The following is a 21,893-nucleotide window of genomic DNA, read 5'->3' as shown; positions in this document are numbered from 1 at the left end:
CTTTCCAGGAAACGTAATAGGCAGATGTCATCATCTGAATTTCTGGGCAGGGCCACTTTGATGGAAAAGGGAAAACACAGGACATTGCCGTCTTTGCTCACGTCAGTATCTATGAGAATCACCTCCAATTGAAACCAAAGTTAAAACAAGCTGCTGCCCAGTCTCTGAATCACCAGCTCTCTACCACCACTGCACTGGCCTTTGGGGGACCATTCTTCCATTTCCAGTGCCCACAGGTCCCTCTCACATCGATGCAAATCAGCAAATGTGCACAGAGGAGAGAGTGAACCTTGGCAAAGAGGGGCATGTTGTTATTTACAAGGACCCCTTTTAAAAGATGCATATGTCTCTTATTCAGTTTGGGGACCATGATACAGTTGTAGGGATAAAGTTAGCCTCATTTGCCGTCAATATTGATACAGTGCCTTTCATAATGTCAGGTGAGATAGCTCATATATTCTCAAGGTAAAAATGAGTAATGTCTTTCGAAGCAGGTATAAAGTTACATTATAGTTTTTCAACTTGAGGAAGTGTTCTTCTCCTGATCTTCATTTTACATCTAAACTGCAGACTATGGAGCAGACCTTGTAAAAGACTTCTTCACTGAGCATCTGGCCCTTCTGTAGGCCCAGGAGATTTATGTCAGCTGTAGAAGGAATGTGAATAAAAGCCTGCTTCTGGGAGTTTGTAAAAAGAGTTGATGTATTACTTGGTCTACTCTTGCTTGGATTAAATTTAAAAATTGCATCAGGGTGTTCATTTTAAAGTATGATTTTATATAAATAGAAATTATAGATAACCAGAATAAAATTGAATAAACATGTGATGAGAGCTGACTTACAATAAAAACCTAAATAATAATTGCAAAATAACACTTATCTAATGAGCCCATATTGGTGTTAAATATTATTTCAGGTATATGTTAGCTCTAGAAAAAGAATGATTATTTTGCAACTGCCCAGGATTTTAAAGTGCATAAATGCAAAATAATTTTATGCTGTTGATGGCATTGATGCTGCCCATGGCAACTTTGTCTCTTGTGTTGAAAAATTTCCTTTATTCATTCATTTTATTCACTCATTCATTTCCATCTTTGTTCCATAAAAGGCTTTCGGGTAATTTTGTACATTTATTTATTCTTAATACTGAACCTGGATTATTAGCCTAAGAAAATTATTCATTAATCATGGCCATGCTTACTTGATCAAAAGTGATCATTTAAACCCATGAACCTAAGCTTTCAGAACTGCAGGCAAAATCTGTGTGTGCCAGGCACTCAAAAAATATATATTTTTAAAAATTTACTTATTTTATTTATTTATTTTGGCTGTGTTGGGTCTTCGTTGCTGCACACGGGCTTTCTCTAGTTGCATTGAGCAGGGGCTACTCTTCGTTGTGGTGTGCAGGCTTTTCATTGCAGTGGTTTCTCTTGTTGCAGAGCGCGGGCTCTAGGCGCACGGCCTTCAGTAGTTGTGGCTCACGGGCTCTAGAGCGCAGGCTCAGTAGTTGTGGCGCACAGGCTTAGTTGCTCCGCAGCATGTGGGATCTTCCTGGACCAAGGCTCGAACCCATGTCCCCTGCATTGGCAGGTGGATTCTTAACCACTGCGCCACCAGGGAAGCCCTCAAAAAATATTAATCAGTGAATGATTGTCTATCATTATCATTTTTGTTAAAGGTATCTTGTTAATTGTAACTTGCTAAAAACTGAAACTTGGGGAAATATTTTAGAATAGGTTCTGCGACAGCAGATAAATTTTAGAGTAGGCTCTGCAACAGAAGATAAATATAATGAATTTATATATACCATCTTTGTTAATTATGTCATCTCTTCTGAACTAACATAGTGAACAGATATAATTATCTGATATGGACACATTGTATATATGCATTGTAGTGACAACATAAAGGTGAAACTTAACCCTAATGAATAAATTTGCTAGTTATTATTTCCTTTAATGCAAGAAAACTGATGGACAAGTGTTAATTATCCATCCAGAAAAATGGAGGTTAACTGATATTCAGGGACTTCAGTGTGAAATCAGGTGAAGTAAGTGAATCCATTCAGGATGCTGGAGAGATGGAAGAGGGAAGGCCTCAGTGGTAGTTTGGGGTTTAGGGTGTGTATTTGCCTGCTCCTTTGCTCCCCGCCCCCACTTTACCTGTCCTGTTCAAAGCCCCCTTCTCCTTGGCGCCATCTAGTGGATGCCTGTGTCGGGATGAGGAAGATGCCTAGTTAAGGATTTGCAAAAAGATCAAGTGTCATTTCTCCAAACTGGAGCCTAGGAGTGGATGGCCTGTGGACATCACAGAAGCTCTTATAAATTAGTTTATGGAGGCTCTTCCTCTTTCTGTTGTTATCCCGTACAGACTTATTGCTCTGATTTCTGGTACACCTCGCTGATCAGACGTTTATAAAATAAACAAGGGTTTAGAGTAAAAACTGAGCATGAAAAATGAGGACTCTTGTAAGCAGTGCTCCAGAGCAGTTTAAGCATCCTCAGGGAACACCATCTTAATTTTTCAGTTTCTCATTATTTCTTCAACAGATGAGCTAGCTAAGCCAGAAAGATGTTCAAAGGCAGAGCAGCTATAATCTCTTCCTTCACTACCCTCCATATGATAAGGATTTGTTAAGATGAATCTCTGTTAATGGACCCATGAATTAAGGCAAAACTCCCTGCCATCTTCCTGATTTTTTTTTCACTTCTAAGAAGGCACCAAGAGAGTTACCAAATTTAATTTCGTAAGTTTCATAAGCCTTGATTCTTGGACTTTGACAACAAGGCTCACCTGAGTTTTGCATCCCTGTGGTAATGTTAAATATCTTCTGAGGACAAGAAAATAGACTGGGAGAAAAAAATTAGATAAAGTAAATAAAAGAATCAAGAGAACAAAAACGAAGCAGAAAAATTTACTTGCCTAAATACATATAAAATTCTTTAAAGAAGAGATTATGTTTATTTTTGATTTACAAAAGGAAAACCTTCAGTGCCTGACACAATACTTAATACTCAGCAGACAGAGGGGAGAGAAATGACTTGGAATAGAGACTCCACTCATCAACTTGCTGAAAAGATTAATCAGTAATAAAATAACCCCTTTACAAAGTGTGATGTGAATGCAGAGTAATAACAGTGAAGACAACGGGAGTAAATGTCGTCAAAAATTAATTACTTTAATGCTTAAGTTTATTCTAAAATATATACCCAGTGGAGAAGACAGGTGATATTTACATTTTCACTTTAGGTATAGAAACAAAATAACTTTCCACCAGTACATTTTGAAGATCATTATATGTTTGTCATTTTAAACATTTCTATTTACAGTTTCCTTTATTCTTTGAGATCTATCTCTAAAGCTGTGACAAATTCTAAATATAAAATATTCCCAAATGTGCCAACTAGGTAAGACTGATTTGTCTGCTAAAAGAAGACAGACTTTTGTTCCCTTCAGGAGAAAATCTGACTTGCATTTGTCTTATGTGATTTATGCATTGTAAGTTTAAAATGAAATACAGCCTTTTCCCTCCCATACATTAAAATGGGGCTTCAAATTTGAAAGAAACAGCAATCTTCTCTGAAACCTACATAGCTATGTGATGAGACGCAACAAAAATACTGTATTGCCCCCAAGTGGTCTTTATAGGTATTGCCTGCACTGTCCAATAGTGAAAGAAAAAGAGAAAGCAAAAATATTTGGACAGCAAATCTTTGACCATTTTCTTTCACTGGAATATACATATTTATTTTTGAAAAGTTATTTGATAATCCATGCTGTGGTAGTAAGGCTATATTGCTAAGTAGAGATTCTGAATGGTGGTAAATCTTCAGTGCAATTTAAATTGCCTAGGTTACACAGTTATTTGGAATGATATCAACATTTGTAAGTCACTGGGAATTGTTTTTCCATTTAAGGAGATTTTGCAACACATAGGTTTTTTTTTAATTACTGTAAAGTTAGCACTAGCACTTTCGACTCAGCATCTGAGAGTGCATTATTTTTATCCACGTATCTTCTGTGTGTACTTCTATTTGATTTCAACCTGAACCTCAAATCGGTTTTTAGCCTGAATTCCTTTGAATTATATAAATGACCTAATATTGTGAGGTGGAACTGAAAGTTTGTCGTTCATGTCTCTGAATGTTACTAAGGTAGACACAGATGGATTCTTTCCCAGGATCCTGCACACACGCATCGTGCTGTATTCTATACGTACTGCAATATACAGACATATTTCATTGCTTTTTAAAATTCTGTCTCTTTGGAGCATCTTCCAGTAAAGCAGTCATTCTCTGACTTCCTCATTTCCTGATATGGAGCATCCCCATACCCCCCAGTCTATCCTCTGTCTCATAACAGCTTGTCCTCTCTCCCTCACCTCCATGCTTATGAAACTATTAATAGTTATTAGAAGCTCTGTGAAGCAAGTTTTACCATTTGGAGAAAGGGACTGCAAACAAGAGAGGAATTCCTGGTATCCCTGTATTTATATGTATCTATATGTGGTATGTGTCCCCTTCTAAACCAGCTTCCCGATGCCTGGTGTCTAGTCTTCCAGAATCCAATAGTTCCAGCCATCACAGCCTCCTTTACCTGTCTAAAACAGTACTGTTCCGGGCTTCCCTGGTGGCGCAGTGGTTGAGAATCTGCCTGCTAATGCAGGGGACGTGGGTTCGAGCCCTGTTCTGGGAAGATCCCACATGCCGCAGAGCATCTAGGCCCGTGAGCCACAACTACTGAGCCTGCGCATCTGGAGCCTGTGCTCCGCAACAAGAGAGGCCGCCACAGTGAGAGGCCCGCGCACCGCGATGAAGAGTGGCCCCTGCTTGCCGCAGCTAGAGAAAGCCCTCGCACAGAAACGAAGACCCAACACAGCAAAAATAAATTAATTAATTAATAAACTCCTACCCCCAGCATCTTAAAAAAAAAAAAAAGTACTGTTCCAAATTGATTTCTATCAGAAATTTGATTCCAGATATATTTGAAAGGCATGAGAATTTTCCCATGTGCTTGATTACCCAAATTATCTACATAAAGAATATGTATTCAAGTCACAGAGAGTGAAATTATTACTTTAAACTCAGAAGTCAAAGAAGAAAAACATTACGCTGAGGAACTATGTTACATTTTCATGCTTTCAAGGAGTTACCATTAAAAGAAAAAGAAATGTGATTTTAAAATACAAATAAGACAATGATGACGTTCTTTCAGGCTGAGTGAGAAGCGTATATCCAATTGCATTTTTACTCTAAAGGAGAGAGAAGTAAATCACTAGTACTGGATCTATAGTGCTGGATCTACAGAACTAAAAACAAAAATCCCAAAGCATGACCTCTAGAGGCCTAGATATGGATGTGCAGTAGGAAGATCCTTATACCAACTGTGTGACCTCAGGCAAGTCTTTCAACCTCTCTGAACCACTTTTTCTATGTGAAAGACAGGACTAGTTTCCTATGGGTTAAATAAGTTTTTTGATTCCTTGTACAAATATTTACTGGGCACTTCTCATATGAAGTGTCTCATATGCTAGACATTTTGTTAGGTTCAAGTGATATAGTAACAAACAAGACAAAGTCCCTGCTTTCATGGAGTTTATTCTTGTGTTGAATAGTAGATGAAATACAGATAAAAATTAATTATACATATATAAACAAATATAGAGAACTACAATTTTTTAATAAAACTTTGAAAGGTTGCTTTCCATGAACAGTTATTACAAAATATTGGCTCTATTCCCCGTGTTATACAATACCTCCTTCAGCCTATCTCACACCCAATAGTTTGTACCTCCCACCCCCCTCACTGCCTCCCCCCCACCCCGGCAACTGGTAACCACTAATTTGTTCTCTATATCTGTGAGTCTGCTTCTTTTTTGTTATCCTCACTAGTGTGTTGTATTTTTTTAATTCCACATATAAGTGACGTCATACAGTATTTGTCTTTCTCTGTCTGACTTACTTCCCTTGGCATAATGCAGATTTTTAATATTGCTAAGAATGCAACGAGGGAGGAGGCTGTGTAGAAAGTGACTGGGTTGCCCACTTTTGAGAGGTAGCAAGATCTCCCTGACCAAGTGACATCTGAGCTGTGCTTCATGGAGGAGGCTGAGTGTCATTTGAAGAGCTAGTGGTAAAGCATTCCCAGCAAAGGGCCCATTCCGATGCCCTGAGGTAGGAGAGTCCAGGCATGATCACAGAACACCACAGTGTCGTCATGAGATCTGCCTTTTCAAGCCCACTCTGCTGCTGCTGTGTAGAGAACAGACTGAAGAGGATTATGAGTGGGGACAGAGTGACCAGTTGCAAGGCATCTGGGTGAGGAGGATGGTGGCTTGGACGGGTCGGTGAGGTGGTGATCTAAAGAAGGTGAGAAGGGCGTCCCTGGTGGCACAGTGGTTGAGAGTCCGCCTGCCGATGTAGGGGACACGGGTTCGTGCCCTGGTCCGGGAAGATCCCACGTGCCGCGGAGCCGCTGGGCCCGTGAGCCATGGCCGCTGAGCCTGCGCGTCCGGAGCCTGTGCTCCGCAACGGGAGAGGCCACAACAGTGAGAGGCCCGCGGACCAAAAAAAAAAAAAAGAAGGTGAGAAACTGGCACCTTTTGGAGGTAGAAACAAGAGTCAGTGGTGAGGTGAGAGAGAGGGACTAGACAGAGAGGGCTCAGAGAGGACTCTGCAGCCATGATGTGACTGGTGGTGCCCTTTCCTGAGACAGAGACCATGGAAGCAGGTGGGACAGAGAAGCGGGAAGTGAGGAGGTGGAGAGGAGGAGAGCTTCCTGCTGTCACGGCAGACTAGCCAGTTACATGATTCGTCTCCATTTGTCTGGCTCTTCGGTCTCCTTTGCTCCAAAACCCGCCCGAGGGCCCTGCATAGAATAAGTTTCTCGCCTTGGGAGGTTGGTGTTTCTTTTCCCGCTCACTTTCCTCCCCGCCTTTCTCCACCTCATTCCCTCTCCCTCCTGCCACTTCTAAGACGTGAGCAGAATAACTAGTTGCTCAGCCTGCCTAGTGTGACAAGGCAGGTCCCAGCTGTCCAGGTCCCCATTACTGTAAAAACAACCCAGGCAGAAGTGCCTGCTTCTCAGCCACCATGGGATCAAGGGTTCTCTTCAAAAACATGGGACCTCAACTCACAGGTCAGTTCCCTTGGAGGAGAGTAGGATGATGAAGTGTGATGTATTCCAATAAGAAGGCGAGAAGAGAATAATTAGGAGTCTGTGCACCCTAGTAAGGGTCAGTTTATCCAGCGTTTGGGGTGGAAGCCAGAGTGAGGTTGGAGAAACCAAACTAGAAGCAGCAGGCATTCGACCGTGCATTCTAGGCACTGAAAATGAAGAAACTGTGACCTGCTTGAACAATGGCATTCATATAAGGAAAATGAGTAGACATATGTCCACAGAGTCCAATGATAAAATCTTACAACTTTTACTTTTTTTTTGCGGTATGTGGGCCTCTCACTGTTGTGTCCTCTCCCGTTGCGGAGCACAGGCTCCGAACGCGCAGGCTCAGCGGCCATGGCTCACGGGCCCAGCCACTCCGCGGCATGTGGGATCTTCCCGGACTGGGGCACGAACCCACGTCCCTGCATCGGCAGGCGGACTCTCAACCACTGAGCCACCAGGGAAGCCCCTAACTTTTACTTTTTTCTGTAAAATCTCTCCAATCCTTTATATCCTACTGAGAGATTCTAGACGGGGCAATAAGGATAACCTGCCAGCTCCCTGAGAAGGTTGAATATAATGCAATCAGGGTTCTACCATTCAAAGCAAATAATTAAATTTTTATGCTCTTCATAGCCTTCTGTATTTTGGTACCTTGCTCCTGATCAATTCTCTGATATACATATGGGAAATTTAAAAATTTTTAACCATGAAACTGATTAAATCACAGAATCTACTTCCTGAATTTCCAGTTTTAATGTATGCTTTAAAGCTTAGGGTTATTAAGAAGTACAAATGAATAAAATTATTCATGTCACTGGAAACATGAAACTTACTTAAATATTGGAGTTTTGATCTAATTCCAGAGAATGAGGAAAAACTATCCTAATTCCAGAGAATGAGGAAAAACTATCCTAATTCCAGAGAATGAGGAAAAGCTATCCTAATTGAGTTTTTCTGTAGTTTACCCTAAAGCAAGCCAATTTTCAATGAGCTAAAACAAATGACGAGAATATTTATTTTCTTAAATCATTTGACTTAACACAGAATTTGTTCTTGATTCAGGCAATTTCATGTAAGTCACAAAGAAATGTCCTTAGTTTTTCCAAAAGGTAATTAGGCTACACAAATGCTCAAGTTGTTGAGTTGATTTGTTAGATGTGTGGGTGTTAGAGAATTGTGACAGTTTCAAACACATTTTCCGTGAAAGTAAAAACACAGATGATTCATTCTTCAATATTTCAGGGTCCATCCACATTCCTAAATCTGTATAATCAAAGCCGCAGTAGCAGAGGTAATGCTGGGGCTTTGCAGCCAAGCAGACTGGTTTCAACACCCATACAGGTTACCTTTTAGCTGTAAAACCTTAGGCAAATTATTTGTGTTCTCAGCCCTCGGTTTCTTCATCTATAAAATGGGGATAATGAGTATCAACCTCATAGCATTGCTGTGAATATAAACAAAACAGTGCATGAGAAACACACAGTGTCTGGCACATGGTGTCAACTTGGCTGGGGTTAGTGAGTATTATTAAGTATGACATAGAATTTTATCCAAATACCCCATGTGCGTGAAATGAAAAATCACATCAGTGCTTAGGTTTGTAATTTAGTCATTTTTTTTCCCTCCCTTTCTCACATCTTTTTTCCTCTTTTCCTTCTGTTTTTATATATCTGATTTCCCCCCTAAATCGTGACCCTTTAAAACACAAAGGAGACTTCTTGCTACGGTCCAGAATGCTCACCAGCCCTTCATCCCCTTCCACAGCCCTCTGACGTGCAGCAGATGTGTTCTCTGGGCCAGACACAGCCAGAGCTATGATCCTCAAGTGGGGTGTCGTGTGCCTCTGGGGAGCCATGAAGACTCTCCAAGGGGTTCACAGGCCCATAGATAGTTTCAAGAGAATCAATGCCCATAACTTCATCTTTCCCACGTATACCTTCCTAAAATTTGATCTCGCTGAGACAGCACCTCTAAAGCGGGTGCTTTTTATTCCCCATCCCTTCATGCACAGACCTCTGCTCTTCAAAAGAAAGACCTAGCGCTCACCTATCCCTAATATTATAATAATAATGGCTCCAGGGTGAAAAAATTTTGCAACCCCTCCCCGAAACAGGTGCATTTAAATATGGTTTTCATTAGAGAAAGTGAAGGATGCTAATCACCAAGTAACAAATCCTCCACAACTCAGATTGTTTTCAGTTTTTAACAAAATTAAATATTTCATGATAAATCACTACTTGTTTTTTTTTTCATATACTTTGGAGGGAGCTCAAGGAATTAAGTCATGTTGCTCTAGCTAAACCCTTCCATCTACATCTGTGTATTTGTGTGAACAAATCTTCTCCATGCTTACATTGAAAATAATATTAATACCAATGCTGAACCCTTCTCATTCTAACAATAAATACTGCTGTCTCAATGGATAAAAAGACTCAACTAAGTGAATAAAAAGAAGTCATATCCATCTAAGGGGTGCATTTCCAAACCAATTTTACTTTTTATTTTATAAATTATTTATTAAGATTTGTAATGTATTTCTATTTTTCTGACCAATTGTGTACAAGTAATTGTAATCGTAACTCTTTGGAAAAAATATTTTAAAATTTAGAGCCATATGGTAACTGAAATTTTAAATTAAATGTATAAACATGTTTCTTATTGAGAATTATAAGGTGATCAAAAAATACTTTGTATATAAAATATATTACATTGGGATAAAATTCTGAGGTGTTCAAATTCCTTCAGATACACTTTAAGAGTTTGGCAAGTGCCAGGGAGAGAGAATGATTAGGTCAGAGTCAGACAGAGAGATCCCAACTGAGTCTGTAAAAGGCAGAATAATAATATCAATCAGGAACAATAGACTTGGGCTTCCCCGGTGGCGCGGTGGTTGGGAGTCCGCTTGCCGATGCAGGGACGTGGGTTCGTGTCCCGGTCCAGGAAGATCCCACATGCCGCGGAGTGGCTGGGCCCGTGAGCCATGGCCGCTGAGCCTGCGCGTTCGGAGCCTGTGCTCCGCAACAGGAGAGGTCACAACAGTGAGAGGCCCGCGTACCGCAAAAAATTAAATTCCAACTGTATTAAAAAGAGGTAGATTTGAATGCATATTTATTCCCCTTTTAACTTGGAAAAGAACATAGACTCTTGGATTTCATATATTTAGTTGTGTCCTTAGTTCTACCATGGATAAAATTGAGTCAGAACTCTTATGTGATATTTCCTTTTAAGGGAAAATATAAGATATTTTCCTTTAAAAAAAAAAAAAGATCTTTTCCTTTTAACCTAAATGATCATCCTCTAGACTTCGTGTTCCATCATAAATTTGTCCTCTATTCTTGGTCATTCCTACGAGCATTCAAGCTTGCTGTGTGATATTTCTCAGACTAAACAAGCAAAAAGTTCAAGGTTAAAAGATTGTTTCTGGATAAAACAGTGAGTAAGAGGAGACGTAATAGAGATGGAAACTATTTCCAATATTTGCAGGAGCTGAGAAATGGAGCAAGGGAGGGGTTATTTTGTGTTTTGTTTCTTTTGCAAAATTTATAACCATTAAAAAGGTGTTCTTCTGGACTTTTGTGGTACAAAATTAACAGGTGTTTAAACATGGTTATTGGAGGGAGTAAGACTGTGAAAACTACAATATTACTTAAAAAATTTTAAAAACTGTGGTAATATATACATAACGTGAAATTTACCATCTTAAACATTTTAAGTGTACAGTTCAGTAGTGTTGAAAATATTTACCTTGTTGTGAAACCAGTGTTGAGAACTTTTTGCAAAACTGACATTATATACTCATTAAACAACTTCGCATTTCCCCCTCCCCCCAAGCCACTGGCAACCACTATTTTATTTCCTTTTTCTAGGAATGTGACGACTCTAGATACCTTATATAAGTGGAATCAGGCAGTGTCTTTTGTGACTGGATTATTTCAACTAGCATACTATCCTCAAGGTTCATCTGAGTTGCAGTACGTGTCAGAATATCTTTCCTTTTTAAGGCTAAATGATATTCCATTGTCTGTATATACTACATTTTGTCTATCCATTCATCCATGGATGTATACTTGAGTTGCTTCCACCATTTAGCTATTGTGACTAATGCTGCTGTGAACATGGATGAACAAATATTTCTTTGAGACCCAGTTTTCAATCCTCTTGGCTCTGTACCCAGAAGCTGAATTACTGGATCATATGGTGATTCTATTTTGATTTCTTGAGGAACCTCCATACTGTTTTGCATAGTGGCTGCACCATTTAATATTCCCACCAACAGTGCTCAAGGGTTCTGATTTCTTCACATCCTTGCCCACACTTAATATTTTATGGGTTTTTTTTTTATAGTAGCCATCCTAATGGATGTGAGGTGATACCTCATTGTGGTTTTGATTTGCATTTCCCTAATGACTAGTGATGTTGAGCATCTTTTCATATGCTTGTTGCTGCAAAACGGTTTTAAGTACCAATATTCTTCTTTATTTTGAGAAGATGAAAACTTCTCTCTCCCGCATTAATACTGAGGGAAATTCTGGTAAGCTTTAATAAGGTACAATGCTATTAAACACTACTGAAAATTCAAAATATTGAAATATCAGTATTCTGCTATAGCTTCTCAGTTAGTCAAGAACATGACTTAAAAAAAAAACTCTAATATTGGTTAATCTTTCATGCTGTGTTTTAACTCTTATATTTTTCTTATCTCAAAAATTCTCCTGAACAGCTGTGAGCTTCTATTTTTCAAAGGTTTTATTACAAGTCACCAGAAAAATGCTCATCCTCCCTCGCTCACGAGATGGAAACGAGAGATAAACATGTTGTCCTAAGGAGAAAATTTATGTTATCCAGAAGCTCCAGTAAACTATTTCTCTTATCAAAGTCTCTGTGGTTTCTGTAATGTTATACTTAGGTTTAGTTACTCAACAGTGTTTACTTAATATCTACCCTGTGTTAGATACTGGCCACCCAAAGATAAAATGGTACAGTATCTGCCCTAAAAGATCTTATGGTCTAATGGTGAGAGCAAACAAGAAAGTCAACACGTTTAACACAGAACAACATGCTTTGCCACTGAGAACCATCTGCCTCAGGTCCTATGGGAGGATAAAGGAAATTAACCAGGTGAAGCCCAGAATTTAGCACAGGAGGGGTTTGTGAGAGGTGGGGTGGGGGAATGAGGTGAAAATAAGGGCAATTTAGAAATATTTTAAGATATTAAAAACATAACTGAAGTTTTCCTACAAATATTTTGAAGTTCATCCTTAGTCCCTCTTGTCCTTCTATTTTTAGTTGATAATTTTGACCCATCTACGTATATTTCAATGGCTAAATACCTTACTGGGTTATTGCTTGAATTTTACACAAGTACAAACAAGTGGTGATGCTTTAACTGCCTGGTTTTACAGCCATGATCTTACAAGGTCATTTTCTACATAATTTATTTTGCACTAAATTTGTGTTTCATTTTTGTACTGAAGGAGGAAAATTTATAGTTCATAAAATAGTTTCATGTCATGTTAAATGTTTTAAGATCTTCTTTTATTCATTTTTACCTTACTGCCAAGGCACTGATTTCCTTGGGATCTTATATTCTCATGTTTAGGTAATTCAAAAACATCGATTAAACATCTTGATCTAGAGACAGAGAAGTCTCCGTGATATTTGAGTTCACGGCTGATTTTAACTTAGAAAAGTGAAGGTGTTCTTTCAGATATTTGTGTTTGGGTTAAGAAAGCTCCTGAGTGATGAGTGTATTGTGGGTTCTGATAGCTTTGATTGGAATTACTATCAAATAATTTCAGATTTGACATTGTCCCATGAAATCATCAAGCACATTTCTCTCTTTCTACGTGCGAGCATATTGAGATGCACAGAACTCAAGTATTTGACCAAAGAAATACAATCAGTGTAACAAATTACAATATGAGCAGACAGTCAAAGAAGTCTGCCACTTAGCCTAAGTGAATTAGTTTCAAAAATTGATATAAGTATTCTGCCCTCTCTGGGCGACTTACTGAAGTTGATGATTAAAAAAAAATAGTAAGCATTTGCATGATTCTACTTTCACTTCTGGCATATGTAATTTGCTTGCCACTGTACTAAATAAAGAGATGACTCATCTAGAATTTTCTTTGACTTAAGGACTTAAATAAATGGAAATGCATGCAATGAGATAGAAGGAAATGCATATAGAGACAAAGATTGGTAACAGAACGAATACAAAAATGAAGAAGTCTCTCTGTTTTGAATTGTGCCTTTTAAATGCCATTTCTATCTCCTCTCTCCACATTTGTTTGTAATGGCAACTGTCTAGCTTCTTGTCCCCCTGCTTTCATGATTGGTGGTTGACATTGGTCCTTCTCTTGGAAGGCTGAGTTTTAGGGAAATGGGAGGAAAGCCAGTTATTTTGGTCCTTCAGTTCTCCTCTTTCACTTCTGCTGGGAGACATACCAGTGATGGGGCCTATTTACCCACCATGCCTCTTTCTTCTCCCTTTTAAATATATTTCTATTGAAAGGCTTATCATATATTTTTTAAATGTTCTTCCTTGATTGAAGGAAGGCTGTGGACTTTTGTTTTAATTAATAAAAGGCGCTAACGTGTACTGAAGATTGATGTGTGATGGGTGGTGGTGTACCTTATGTACATTCTCTGATTTAGTCCTAGCAATACCTCCATAAAGTTACTGTTAGTAATCCCGCAAGGTCTCACAATTTAGTAGTAACAGGAGAACCAAAGTCGAGACTGTGACTTTCAGCCTCTAAAGTCTATAGAGTTACCACCATGCTATGTACCTTGTCCCCCAAAACCCAGCACACAGTGCTTTCCACATGGTGAAAAATTAATTACAGTCAAAAATTAAGAAATACACATTTCCACAGTAGAAGAATAAATACAATCCTAAGCAGTAATTTGCTAATTATTTTTTACCATGGAGGATATAATTTGATAATAAATCTTATATATCCTATGTGCTACACAAACATTTCCAACGTTCTTAAATTATTAACCTTGAACCCTGTGATATTCAGAAAACATTAAAATAGAAAAATGCAATAATATTATCAATAACCCTTTCTATATAATATGGTGAAGTGAGTGAAATGTGATGAGTTACTTTTATTTGGAAAAACATGTGACTCTGTTTTGGCTCAAGGGTGTTAATATTTTTAGTGTTAGCTTTGATTTATTTTCTTTTGATCATACAGTTATTACATTCGTTTTCCTTAGTCCTTAGAGAGAGAAAAACACCCCAACTGCCAAATGCTAATGATGTGTTTATAGGGTCTTAAAGTGTACATCTCATTAGGTTTCTGGTTTTCAGCTGGGAAGAGTTTATGAAGTCAGCATTTGCTTCTCTTGGGTGAATTTTGCTTGCGTATCTTAAAGATACATTTACCATCTCCCTCAGGTGATTTGTGCCAATATCTGTCCTTCATTATTATAGCAACAAAAGTTTTTCACTTTGCAGTCTTACGCAGCTCAGATAAATTTAGTTTGTTCTTCCAAAAATATTAATAGTATACCTGCTGCATGTTTTTTCAAAAAATATTTTTTGTTCTTCATTTTTGAAAGCGTATGTTAATCCAGAGAAAGTTTATGAATCAATATGAGGTCTGTTTTATACTTTTTAGAAAGTTTGACTTGAACTTTGGTGTTAAGCATCCTCAAGATATAGTTTTGTTGTTGTGATTGTTTTCATATTTAAGCAAATAAAAATAGCTCTTTGTGATACCAACTATAGTGTTTCTATGAAGACATAAACCTAACATCCTGCCCCTTTTTGTAATATGGCCTCGTTCTCTCTAGCCACATGAAGCCTGAAATTAACATGTTAGGAGGACACTGAGATTTTCTTATATTCTTCTGTGGTTGGCTAGAGCTCTTACAGCAAAACACCGTGAAGAAGAAGCAATTTCGATATAGTTCTTTTTGTTCTGATATACGCAGGAAAGGGATAATAATAAAAAGCTTAGATTTGAATTTCATACTTTACAGTGACTTTCTTGCAATTTGGCCTCACAACTCTCTTGTTGGTAGGTAGTAACCCATTTTAAAGAAAAGGACACAAAAATTCGGAGGAGTGAGTTGCAAGTCCAAGTTCACCTAGGTAGAAGAGTCACAAAATAAACTTGGCAGTTCTGATCACAAGCTCTGTGAGTTCCCCTTCACTTTCCATGATTACGTGCCATGGAATGAGAAGAAAAATGGAGTAAGCACCTCTAAAGTAATTTAAATTACAGCATGTTTTGGCACCCCACATTCAATCGGAGGGCTTATATTTTTAAATGTATACAATATATATACATTATATATTACGTGATAATATATATTTATTATATAATATACCTTAAGTATATTATATACTCTTTCAGTATATTTTACATATATATGTATATATAAAATATATATGTATGTATGTATGTCTTAGATGATCAAATTTTGAGGAGTTTTTTTTGAGTGTGTTAAGGAGAGATAGCCTGAAGGGATCTTTCACATTGTTCACTTTGGAAATGATAAGAGACAAATTGAGATTGTAGTTTCAACATGTGGATCCTTTCCTTTGTTCATAGCTGCAAACGTTTTTGGAGACGTTCCTGAGAACAAGTTCACCTCTTCAGGCTTTTGATAACATGAAGGAGGCAATTAGCAAACTCCTGCTAGCAGCTGAAGTATTCAGTGAAACATCTACTCTGGGACCAAAGGTCTTCCATAGGTAAAAACAAATTTCAATGTTAAAAAAAATTTAAAAAAAACCCTACTTCTAACAATCGATTGTTAGTGAAAATATATCTTAATTATCACAAGTAGGTGCTACTTAGAAAATTTTATATCAGTGTAAAATAATGAACTTCTAAACTTATGTTTTCTAATTTGTTGATCCTAAAACTTCAGAGCATGTTAAAGACTCACCAGTATTTAAATAGTGGTGACAAGAAATAAGGCACAGTTATTTAAATTATCTTTTTAACTGCAGCCCCTTTCAAGCTCAGTTATTTTTATCATATATGCTTTCCATTGACTAGGTATGTTTTTATTTATAGATTTTTATTAACAAAATTCATTAACTCTTATCTCCATATCTCAGTTTACTTGAGTATAATTTAATGCCTTTTTCTGGGGAAATGTTAAATCGAGTATGTCAAAACAGGAGGTGCCGTCATGTAAGCTTTATCATGCTTTATATGTGAATAAGAATGTAAGCTTTATATGCGAATAAGAATGTAAGCTTTTTATGCGAATAAGAATGTAAGCTTTATATGGGAATAAGAATGTAAGCTTTATATGCGAATAAGAATGCCTAGCACGGAGGAGTAGGAGAGCTTCCTTTTCCATATTATGTTTTTATGGAGTCACTTCGTTGCTTCGTTTAATGTATTATGAATACTTTGGATATATTTGTATTTTCTGTAAGGAACGAAACAGATTCCAAATCCAAAGATAACTTGTATTCAATTTTGGATTATCCAAGCCACTGCTCTTTGTAATTAGTATGGACCTTGAAATTTAACCTTAGTGATTAGTAATGATATAGTATCAAATAATAGAGTAAATACAGCAAGTAGAATGTATTTTTGTTACCTTGTGCTTTTATTTCAGATGCAGATTATGTTTTCAGCTTTTAACTTTTGATATTGGTTATGGCAGTGTCAGGTCCCCTGTAGTGCTCCAGGTGAGTATGCCGGAGCCCTCATGGGATCTTCCCCTTTGGCTGAAGTGTGTGTGTGTGTGTGTGTGGTGGTGGTGGTGGTGGTGGTGGTGGTGGTGTGTTCATTCATAGTAACTGATCAATAAGTGCAACTTGCGTCAAACTTACTACAGACTTATATTTACTGTGGTTCAGAGAATTAACTAGCTTATGGAGAGTCTCTGATTTGAGTTACAATACCCACTCTGCATCCCTGTTGAACAAATATGGATTTTTTTGTGTTTTTGAAATAAATGTGGAATAAAGCTAAGTATGTGTTAATGCAGGAAAACAGACATTTAGATAATAGAAAATAGCAGGTAACCTAGCTTATTCATATGGGTTTATAAAAAAGGTAACTCTTTTATTCTTTACATATAGATATTTAGTTTAAAACTGGACTATATTTTAATTTTAAAAGCCATAGGAATTTTTGAAATATTTGTTTTCAATATTTCTATAAATATATGGAAATTTAAGAGTGTTTTTGTACACTCTGATTCTTTTACTTCCTCTTAAATTAAATTAACTCATTCAGATCATCTCCTGCAGCATATTTTTAATCTAAAATAGCCCTTAGTGGCAAGAAGATTTTAAAATTGATTGCATTAGTCTATAGAAAGCTATCTTGGGATATGGCATGAGAAGAAATGAAGAGAAACAAAATAAAATGATGTGCAACCAGAGTTTGACTTCATCCTGTAATGACTGGTTTTCAAACTATTACACAAGGAGAATGATGACATTATATATGGCTCAGACATTTGGCTGAATAGTTCAACGATTTATCTCTAAAATTTTGAAATTTTATGAATCTACATCTTCTAATGGTCATTTATTCATTATTTTACACACATATCTAATAGTTTATATTATGATTTTTAAAATTTATTGTTCAGAAATGTTATTTCCATAAACACAAGGTCTTCAACAATGAAGAAGTTCAAGACAAACTAATTTGATTTTACAAAACAGTTAATGTTCTTATAAAGAATCGTATTTTCAAAAGAGCATTACTTAGATTTTCTAAAACTGTTGACCTCCAAAAGGACCACTAGATGTCAGTTCTGATCTATAATCCAACGGGAAATGAATCACGTCTTAGAAGTGGTTTCACTGCATTAAAAGTAAGTCAATGAAAAATATTTGCTGTGCTTTTGCTCTTTCACAGGTGCATGAGCATTTGAAGTTTCAAGATGATGATAATATGGATTTTGAGGACCAAAACACAGAAGAATTCCTTTTAAAAGACACTTTCAATTTTCTCCTGTCTAATGAATCTTCACTTTCCATATTTTCTGAGATATTTCAGAGACTTTATAGGTCAGGTATATTTAAGGTAAGTGCGTATTTTTGTACTGACAAATATTTATTTCATTTTTGGAAGGTGCCACTTTCTTTACTGTGCAGGTAAGCAACGTGATAATTCATTTGAAATTGATTTGTATCCATTATATAAACCTCTTAATATTTTTCCGACCTAAGGACCAATATTATTTTTATGTCTCCTAAGTATGTGACTGACTGATTATGATGAAATTATGGGTTGAAAATGAAGTAAAGCAGTCCCTAATTCCCAGGGAAAATTTGTGGTTATAATGAATAATACGTATTACATATTGTAAAATACTTTAAAAGGAATACCTGAACCTTTTAGAGGCAGTTAGAATAGCCGTGAGTGCTCTAGATTAACATCAAGGGACTAGAGTAATAATACTAATTTTTTTTAAAGCATTCACATCTGGTTAACGTCTTTGGTTAGATAGATGCTGATGATTAGGGAGTAGTGCTTCAGAGTAAGATTGGTTAATTTTATGATCTGTTAATACAAGTTTTCTTGATGCATAAAAAAATATGTACAGGTTACTAGGTACAGTATTGTTTTCTATGTATCTTTCAGTTTTAAAACCATAATTGGAAAATTTGGAAAAGTAGAATGTGAAGGGTCTCACCAAGAAACAATGCTCTACAGACAGATGGTTTTGAGAGAGATGACATTATAGACTGTTGTTTCCCTATGATTTTATTGATTCCTTCCTAGAGTTCCCTGTTTCCCTTCCTTAGTGAGTGGATTGCCATTAAAACCATTAGAACCATTTGACCCAGAGGGAATGGTAATATGTGTATCTTTTGCTCTAAGGGATGAATTATAATGAAAAATGAATGTGAGGAAAATGGGGGGATGAGTCTGTTTACTAGAATCCATGAAACTCGAAAATGGTAATGTCCCATACCTGAGGTTCACGTGTAAATTTGCTGCTCTGATCTTTTGTACCCTGAAGACTAAAAAAAGACTTTTCCTGCATTTCCAAACTGTCACACTCATTCTGTCCTTCTGGGCCCAATTTCCCAACCTTACTACCAAAGTAGTACTTACTGAGCTATTTCAGGTCCTTTGGTCAAATAGGAAGCTTTCTTATATTCTGACATCATTTTGGCAAGTTAAAGTTATTATGTATTATTTAGAATTAATTAGCCCAGCTGTTTATAGAGTTCAAAATTTGGTTCTTGAATTGTGTTAAACATGGTTTGACTTTGTAGCAATTGCTTAAGAGTTGCATTTTTTCCCCCCATTATAGGGTGAAAACTATCAAAAAGAACTAAATCAATGCCTATCTTTAGAGGAGATTAACTCAATTATGACTTTCATAAAGGAACTCAGGAGTTTGGGACAATTCCAACTGGTAAAACAAAAGTGACCTTTGATTCCTCTTGATTACTGAGATTACAGTAGATCAGCCATAAGAGACTTGATTTTGACTTAAAACTAGGTGAAGATATTTCTTTAAGGAATAGAAATCTTTGTAAGCTTCTTCTTTTCAGAGATATAAATATTAAGATGAGCAGAATGCATATTCTTTAAGAGTTTGCAGATAATACATGACTTACTAAAAGTGAAAGAATATGGAATTAATATAGCTGGCAGGATTTGATAGTTCTTAAGGGGAAAATGCTAACATTTTTCCAAAAAAGTTTGCTTTTAGCTTTGTAACCAAAATGTAACCAAAATTTCCTTCTGTTTATTATGCCCTTTTTCATTTGTGTAAAAGTAAATATTACTCAATAGAACAATAATATTTTTTAAAACTACCTAAATCTTAATTTGTTGTAACTCTGTAGCAAAATCCAAAGAAAGAAAACGTAAATAATTATAATAACTTTTACTGGTTTCAGCCAAAAAATATATATGGCATTTATTTTGTTTTCTATGTATTTTCCTGGATTCTGTTAAGTTATTGCTCAATATCAAAGGATAATTTATTACATATACATGTGCATGCTCAGTACTTGCCTTGTTTCCAGTTCCGCCCTTATATAGGTAAATTATATTGGATTCATATTTTTCTACCTAAGATGTGTTTATACAAAATATCTCTTTAAAATAGCATTTTAAAAAGTCTACTAATAATTTACTATTAATCTGTTTGAATAAAATATTTATTTTTTACTTAAAATAATCTGTGTATTCAGATGCTACTTGTATGAATTATAACCAAATTACTAAATTAATTAGTGAAGGTTTGACACTTGTTTTTATAATTTAGCTCCATATTTTAGAGGGTTCAAAGTAAGGTTATTACTCCAAAGATAACGTAATTGATGGGTTATTTTAATTAATTTAAATATAGTAAGTATTACATTCATGACAGTTTGGGTCAATACTCTACAAAGATAATCAGAGACCTGGCTTCATCCTTCATCCTTCAATATCTTCAATTTAAGATATTGTGAAAGTAAAGAACATCTCTTGGCACAATGTGAAGAACAGAAGAATTATTTTGTAGCAGAAAGGGCAGACACTAATTTCCTGACTCTCAGAGTAGAAAGAGGATAACCATAGATTTTTTTTTGGTAGGATTAATATCTCTCACCCTGAGATTTGTAAGGCACTTGTAACCCAAGAGAATGTCTCCTCATTTTTCCTGCTAGCTGACTCACTGTTATTCAACTGTTTTCAGGTATCTATAGAAAGCAGATATCCATTTCCTTTCAATGAAAAGAGAAATAAAATTCACCCCATTTGAAAGTATAAACATCAGCAAAATTAGTTCCTTATAAAAAGTGGCATTTACCTTGACAGCAACACAGAAAATTAAATTATGGTTTAGATAATGGATTTTAAATAAATATCTGATTTTTTAAATATCTGAATAAATAAATATAAGGCCTTTCCTAGTAATACTACATTTTATTTTCCATAACTTATTCTGATATTCTGCTTTCGAATATTCCTTCTCAGCTCTTCCCATCTACTACTCCTGGGCTTCAATCTTTGATGCGTGAATTTCATGATATGGCAAATCCTGTGGGGAAACCTGGTTCCATCCTGACCCAATACTGGTCTCTTTTAAATGTATTCGAACAATTTCAGCTCCTGAATAAAAAGGCACAGCCACACCCGCTGGAATGGTAAGAGAGCCACAAATTTGAATTGTGCAACCCCAAAAATCTCTAAAGATTGATTTCAAAAGGCATTGCCTACATTAAAGAAAGCAACAAAAAGAAGTGTGTCCAAAAATTCATGCTCTGGAAAATAAGCTTCTTTAAAACATTGAAACCATAATGATTCTAGTGGTCTTCAAACACTGTAACAAAAATATATCCAACAGTTTTTCAAACCATCAGGACTTGACTCCATTCAAAAGTCAAGTTTCAAGCTCGTTTCATCCTGTGATATATATCCTTGAATTACGGGAGCATCAGACAGAGAGAATTAGGTGAGATTTGTTTTATGAACCATCAGTCAGAGTGGAGCCCGAGACAGTATGAGCATTCATTTGGAGTTTTTGAGGCATGACTTTATTCTAGGCAAAACCTATCCAAATTTATAAATATGTCTGTCTCTACCGCAAGATTAGAACTTTTTTTTTAGAAGATGGAATCTCAGAGAGAAGCATTCGGCCAGGAGAAAAGGTCCTTGGCCTCCTATGTCCACTTCCATTCTAATGAGGGGTAGTAATGAGTGAGTAAGCGGGTTGCTGGGCCAGAGAACATAGTAACACTCCCAGTTGCCAGAGGAAGGGGCAGTGCCTATGGTGCCAGCT

At 36.6% G+C, this 21,893-nt stretch overlaps 1 protein-coding gene across 1 annotated transcript in view; it reads left to right on the top strand.

Moving 5' to 3' along the window:
• Positions 1-21,893, top strand: part of CPED1 (cadherin like and PC-esterase domain containing 1) — a 301,545-nt gene that overhangs the window by 110,074 nt on the left and 169,578 nt on the right. The window contains exons 7-11 of the mRNA XM_030857653.2: positions 15,734-15,876; positions 16,761-16,833; positions 18,020-18,187; positions 19,428-19,532; positions 21,089-21,258. Of these exons, the coding sequence (XP_030713513.2) occupies positions 15,734-15,876; positions 16,761-16,833; positions 18,020-18,187; positions 19,428-19,532; positions 21,089-21,258 (659 nt within the window). The remainder of the gene's footprint in view (positions 1-15,733; positions 15,877-16,760; positions 16,834-18,019; positions 18,188-19,427; positions 19,533-21,088; positions 21,259-21,893) is intronic.

The sequence above is a fragment of the Globicephala melas genome, chromosome 9 (genome assembly GCF_963455315.2).
Source record: "Globicephala melas chromosome 9, mGloMel1.2, whole genome shotgun sequence".
NCBI lineage: Eukaryota > Metazoa > Chordata > Mammalia > Artiodactyla > Delphinidae > Globicephala > Globicephala melas.
Note: the sequence above shows the minus strand (reverse complement) of the source record. Positions and strands in the feature narration are given on the sequence as shown.